The sequence below is a fragment of the Oculina patagonica genome, unplaced genomic scaffold (genome assembly GCF_052425735.1).
Source record: "Oculina patagonica isolate OP01 unplaced genomic scaffold, crgOcupat unplaced1105, whole genome shotgun sequence".
In the NCBI taxonomy this organism is placed as follows: domain Eukaryota; kingdom Metazoa; phylum Cnidaria; class Anthozoa; order Scleractinia; family Oculinidae; genus Oculina; species Oculina patagonica.
In genome coordinates, this window is record NW_027557090.1 from 1 (window position 1) to 6,821 (window position 6,821).

Consider the following 6,821-nt stretch of genomic DNA (forward strand, 5'->3'; position numbering starts at 1 on the left):
TTTAACAATTAGACTACGAGCCCGAGTTTTCTATGAGCAAATAGTCAACGAGGCGCAGCCGAGTTGACTATCGCTCATAGAAAACGAGGGCGAGTAGTCTAATTGTTTTAGTAGAAAGTTTAAAGGATTGCAGTCCAAAACCTACAATATTGTGCACTTTGGAGACAAAAATCAAGAAAATTTACCGCTTAAAGAGCTACTCGCGCGCGCGACTGTTTTCTATCGGCGAATAGAAAACAGTGGGAGAACCAATCAGATTCGCGGATATCCAATAGAACACAGCTGAGTTTCTACTAAAATATTTTAGCAGTGAGAAAAGACAGCGGTTGCATGCAATACTATACAGTATCAAGTAAACATAAAGTTTACAATATAAAAGTAACAAAATTAAATACCATTACAATATTACAGCTACTATAACAATATTAAAGCTAGCTTAAAGCTCCAAGTATCAATAACATGTGAACGTAAAACCAGACGAAAAACTTATGCGCTAAGAGAACGGAACGGATACCTCTTCCTTAAATATCAGTTTTAGTACCTCTTAATTGTAACTTCTCCTGTTTTAAGTTTATTTCCAGTAGTTCCCCTTAAAAAAAGTACCACAAGGCTAGCTGCTATATGTAATGTTAATGCAGGCTGTAGGCTAATAATTTATGGTTTTAAGGGTACCTTTACTCTGATATCTCCTTATAGTCAAGTAACATGTCTATTTAGTTGGTCACTAAGCTGATATGACTTCTTCATTGCCTTTTTATTATTGTATATATACCAGTTCTGAAGTGGAAACACTTTTTCTTACCCTAACGTTGTCATAGTGATGAATGCCCACCATAATCCTTCACCGGCGCCTTTATAGAATGTCGGTGGAAACTCTTCCGGGTTGGTGTTCACATCCTTAAATATTAAAGAAGTCGTTATTAGCTTTAAGTGGCATGTCAAACATACGATAGAAATGACAAGAACCCGTGGCAAGAACACGTGTACTTTCTTTGAGTAAAATTTAAGTGCTAAGAACGAACAGGAGCCCGATTATAGCTTCTGGAACGAAGGAAAAGAGAATGATGAGATAATACTGCTAATATTGGGGCCACTGACGTTTGAGCTCATTGCTTTTTGATATTTCAAAGGCCTGTGTTGTAGGTGAATGCCTGCTGGTTGCTGAAGCGCTGTATAACTAATGGGTAACTGTTTTAAGAAAAAAAGGTTCATGCAGTTGTTGAATCAAATTTTTATGTTTCTTTTGATGCATGTGCCTTTTTTTCAAGCAAGAAAAGTAACTTTGGTTCGATAACAGATAACTCCATTAACATATAACCTTCACCTGTTAGGTATATAGCGCTCCAGCAACTAGCAGGAAATCAGCATTTTAATACAATCATAGCATGATATCACTGATTCCATCTCAAATTTATCTTTTACAATTATCACTTGGAAAACAACTTTCTAGAAATATGGCTTGTAGCATTTTTGAAGAGTCTATTGAGCTAAGTGCACCATATATCATATATGTGTGATTATAAACAATTATTGGATAAGGTTTTTGTGATATGCGGAATAATCAAGGTCGAGGTACGTGTTTGCATGAAAATTTCGGTGAGAATTTTTCGACAAATGGAACAGTACAAATCTTCCCATCACGTAAACGAAACAAAAAGGAACTGTTCCTTTTGAACTGAATTCCCGTTTCGATAGAACTGCAAAGAGCCGAAAAAACATGGCGATCAAAGGTGAAACTTTTCCACATAATCTTCCTTCTTCATGAAGCCTTGAAGAAAGTTCAAGGGGAATAACCCTCGCTCTAAGAGAAGAAAAGAAACGACCTCTATCTACACTCGACAGGAATTTTGGATAAATTTAAATCGATTCAACAGGTAAATTTTAGCGTTCTTAGGTTCAGTTGCTGACCTTGCTCTGCGAACCAACAGTCTGGTTGTAGCAAATGGAACAGTAAATTTCCGGTCATACCGGGAAAACGGAAAAAGAGGAATACCTCTGAAGATGTTCCTTTTTTTTTCGAAAAATTTCCAGTGGAAAGGCCTGTTCCATTTAAATTCCCACCGAAACAACTGGTTTTTCCATACAAAATGAAAGCGCTCTAGGTGTTAAAGATATGGATATTTATATTTCCTTACCAGTACCCAAATCACCATGCCGGCCGCTAGCGTCATTACTCCAAAAATTGCAAATATGGGCCAAGAGGTAACGACGGAAGTACCCATCACTTTCTCATAGAAACCAGACTCCTTCTCAGTCTTCCTCTGAAGAACTACGAGGCCTGGCACCTCAATAACAGTCACAAAACTACTTTCAGATGTTGCTGGAGGTATTTTATGAAGAGTTTTTATTATTGGAAATTCTATATCGGCGTCATCTGACGATATTGTCCTATTTATCTTTGTTTTCCCATCAGGCTCGTAGTGTTCACAAGGACCGCACGCTTCTATAATCAATTCCTCGATGAGCGCTGTTAGTGAGCCTTCGCCTTGATGTTCGTCTAAGGTACTTTCCTTTGCAACAACTTGCAAATATTCGGGACAATCACATAATACTGAAATGGCGTAAAAGTTTTATGGAATTAGAATTTGTAAGCAATTTAGTGACTTATGTATAATCATGATATGGATGCATAGGTAAAAACTTCAACTGACGTGTATTGTGGCAATATTTGAGTGATCGGTTAAAGTTTTCTTCAGTCAACAAATAAAGATCGAGACACATTTTATAATTTGTCTGTGCTAATTACAACGTAATAAACAAACACACAAATTTTGCAACTTGAACAAAATCTTGTTGAGAAACCCAATTTGTGAAAGGCTAAGTAGTTGACTATTTTCAAATTGTGGCTGAGGAATTGAACTCGGGACTATCTAGAACAAATCCAGATCGTGACAAGGCAGAGGATTTTTTACCAGGGACTTCAGATTTCAAATATAGCTCCCTAAACCATTTGGTCATTTTTTTAAATAAAATTTTGGCCTTTTATCATTTGGCAAAGATTTCTTAAATCTAAATCAGAAATACTCTGAGCCAAAAACGAATGCTAACCGTTTCTCGAATGAGTACTTAATCCTAATAACGCTACAGATAATTGCTAATTAAAAAAGTCACCAAAACATGAGGCGGTATCCGACACCGTTCCAATACGGACAACCTGGGGTCTTTATTTCGATGCTTGTATTAACGATATTAAATTGAACTGTCACAGGACAATGTAGAATGCTGAACCTTTTTTTTCTTTCATTACCTCCATACTCGATGCATTCACTGAAAGGTCCAAGTCCCTTTCTTGTACTGGCAGCCACCTTGATTTTGTGTTCAACATCCTTGGCAATTCCAGGTAAACTGATGTGATTGTTGCAAGTCATAAACTCTCTTGTTCCTATAGTACCGTTCTTAAAAGTAGTATTGATAACGATCTTGTAGCCGGTTAACTCGCCATTGAGCTCGGTAGGTAGGTTCCATGTCAAATTTATAGTATCAGGGGCGGTGTCCTCGATAAGTGTAAAGTCAAGCGGTGGTGAAGTTGGAACTAGAAGGTAACATAGCATCAATAGTTGAGTAGTTACAACGCTACTGTGAAGGTTTGAAATATAAATATAACGAAGGAATAAAGAAACAAATGAAGGAAGTAAGAAAGCTAGGCTGGAAGGAGGGAAAAAGGGGAAGTCAGAACGCAGAAGTCAGAAGTCAGTCAGAAGTCAGAACGCACATTCTTAGGTCAAGATGCAACCAATAGTAGCTTTTAATATTATTTATTATTTTTAATATAATTTTATTTATATTATATTAATATTATATATAGTTATAGGAATTTTTTGTCTTTTTATATTTATTGTAATTTCTTTAGCTTAAGGTATTTTTCTTTTTGTTTTTTTTTTATATCAAATTGTAATTCTTTTTATGTTAGCTAAAGGAATTTTTGTCTTTTTATATTAATTATAAGTTTTTAGCTTTAGGAATTTTTCTTTTTGTCTTTTATATCAAATTGTATTGTTATATATATAAATATATTTAGTTAGTATTAACAGGTGAAGAGCCATGTAGTATGGATATACTGTTAATAAACTATTATTATTATTATTATTATTATTATTATTATTATTATTATTATTATTATTATTATTATTATTATTATTATTATAGAAAATGAGAAACCAACAAAAAATCTTTTTCAAAAACTCATTTACATTAAAATGTACTATTTTTAATTACAAGGATGGAGACAAAAAAAGGACAATGGACACTTGGCATAAATGGTACCCAAAATTTGAATAACAACCTTTGTACATACAGTTTACTACGACTTATAGCAAACAAGAGGGTTGTCAAATTAAGCTAAATTAATATCTTTTAAATGAACTTGATTGCAAGGCTTAGGTAAGAAGGAGGAATGGAAGAAAAGGAAAAAGAAAGAAAGCAAACGTAACAAACAAGCACAGAAGAGGGGACCGAAAGGAAGAAAGGAAGAGAGAAAGAAAGGAAGAAAGTAAGAGAGAAAGAAACAAACAAACAAACAAACAAACAGAGAAACAAAGGAAGGAAGGAAGGAAGGAAGGAAGGAATGTTTGTGATGTTCTATGCACGCAGAATTCAGAGAATTAAAGATTTTGTACAAAACTTCAAGTAATACATACTACTTAATCTTCTACACTATAGAAAGTCTAGAACTGTTACTTTATTACTTATAATTATTCTGTTTGTTAACCGTCTCCTTACCATCCTCGTCGGTAGTAATGTTTAAACAGTCACTCCAATTTCCAGCCCCAATTCTCGTTTTCCCAGCCAAGCGAACGCAGTACTCAGTGTATATAAGTAGTCCTGTAATGTTCTTAGACAAATCTTCAGGCCCAATGTCTATTGGAACGCTCGTGGAATCAGGCTCGCTGCTCATCTTGTACAAAATAATATAACCCAACAGATTTCCATGGATAAAGTCTAAAGGTATGTGACTCCATTCGATTGAGAGGCCTGTGGAGCTGATGTTAAATCCCGCCGTAATATTTGGCGGCATGCTGGGTACTGTAAAAGGCAATCAGACCATTACTGACAACATTACATCAACGAGATATCCCTTAAAGAAGCCACGTCATGGGGTTTTCGCAGATTTGTGGTCTAAACTGTTCTGAAATTAGTGGTAGGCAACTTTAGCCATAAAAAAACCTTATCTTTGAACATCCAAAGGAAGATATAATACGGTTATAAATATCGATTTTTTTTTGAAGACGTGCAGAAACAACTTGAAAAAGGAAGACTTACTCTTTCAAGTCGCAATCCATTTCCACACAAGCAATCCGCAGCCAAGGATGCTCGTTAACAGTTTCAGTGCTCTTTAATAAAAACGGGCTATTGTTTTTAGATTTCCTGCGACGTGAATATAAATTTTGGCCGTTCAAAACTCTGGTTAAATACGTGACATAGTCTCCTTAAACACTCCTAACACTTCTAATTTAACATGTTTAGATATAACAATTTACAGGGCATTTAAAATTTTAGGAATGAGTTGAGACGAATAAGCTTGCCATTGTAAATTCCCATACAGTTCGGAGCCATAATCGGTGGTTGGGATTGTAAGCTGAGAGCGTGGGTGTCCCCATGTTTTGAGCAAATTTATATGTAATATAAATGCCAATTTACATGTAATATAAATTAAAGTTAATGTGACAACCATGGTAGGAGTTCAGAGAATCATAAGATCATTCTATTCAAATACCCAGATCTGTCACGCTATATGCTGCAAGACTATCACTCTTGCGTTACATTCAAAGGTCAAACTCACTTCTAGAGTGTGATGCGCTATTCGGGCTGGCCAATCACATCGCCCCTTTTCTATTATGTCAATCAAGGCCATGCGGTTTTATCTAGACTTGAGTAGTTTTACTTCAAATTCTCTGAGCTCCCTAAAAGAGTTTTTACAATAATTCCCACCCACCCAACCCTCTCTGGTTCTCTTTTAGCTTAGTATTTGTAAAAATGAAGGCAATGTTCTAGTTCTACGCACATATCCGGCTATGTTAAGGGTGTTTATAATATTACTATCACTATTTTTAAACGTTAGCCATAGCTGATGGACTAAAGAAGCAAGCCCGCATATAGACATTATTCTAATAATTATTATTTCCATTTTGTATGCTTACTTACGTTTAGACCTTATGGACTTAAGCAGTATGCCTGCTTACAGAAACATTGTTTTTTTTTATATTGTTACTATTTTCTATGCTAGCTCAGGCTTAGAGCTGTTGGACTTGAGCAATGTGTCTGCTTTTGAGATATTGATATACATGTAACCGTTAGCTTTAGTGTCGAGCTGGCATATACTAACTCGACCATTCTGTCATTTGATTACTGTCTCTTCTGAACTTCTTCAATAGCTTTAGACCATCTTAACTAAGCATTGTCTTTTCTTATAGTTAATAAACCACGGGAGGGGATGAAGTGCTCTGTACCATTCGCCCTTTTGCCCCATAGCCTCACAGGGTCAGCTTTCCCCTTATAGTGGAGCCCCCCAGTGTTGCTGTTGTTGGTTGTTGTGATTGTTCCCAAGGGTCCTAGAGATTAGGACCCCAGTTTCTTGGGAACCAGGGCATGTGGTTGTGTTTGTTCCCAAGGGTCCTAGAGATTAGGACCCCAGTTTCTTGGGAACTAGGGCTTCCTGAAAGGAAGGAGAGGATTCCAGTCTCTCGTTGCCTAACCTGTGATACATGTACCCTGCATGATTCCTATTGATGATTCTGATTGGCAACTCGAGCACTTTATCCCTTACCCCTTTTCTCCCACTGAACTTGTTGTCTTGTTTTGACTTCATGGGTTGGGAACATTAA

General features: G+C 36.2%; 1 protein-coding gene across 1 annotated transcript; it reads right to left on the bottom strand.

Moving 5' to 3' along the window:
• Positions 1–798: 798 nt before the first annotated feature.
• LOC144639609 (receptor-type tyrosine-protein phosphatase F-like) lies at positions 799–5,015 on the bottom strand. Its single transcript, XM_078498892.1, has 4 exons — positions 4,720–5,015; positions 3,248–3,532; positions 2,136–2,551; positions 799–897 (listed from the first exon to the last, which is right to left on the bottom strand). Exons 1-4 carry the CDS (start codon positions 5,012–5,014, stop codon positions 799–801), a joined length of 1,095 nt encoding a protein of 364 aa, XP_078355018.1. The 5' UTR covers position 5,015.
• Between the last annotated feature and the right edge of the window lie 1,806 nt (positions 5,016–6,821).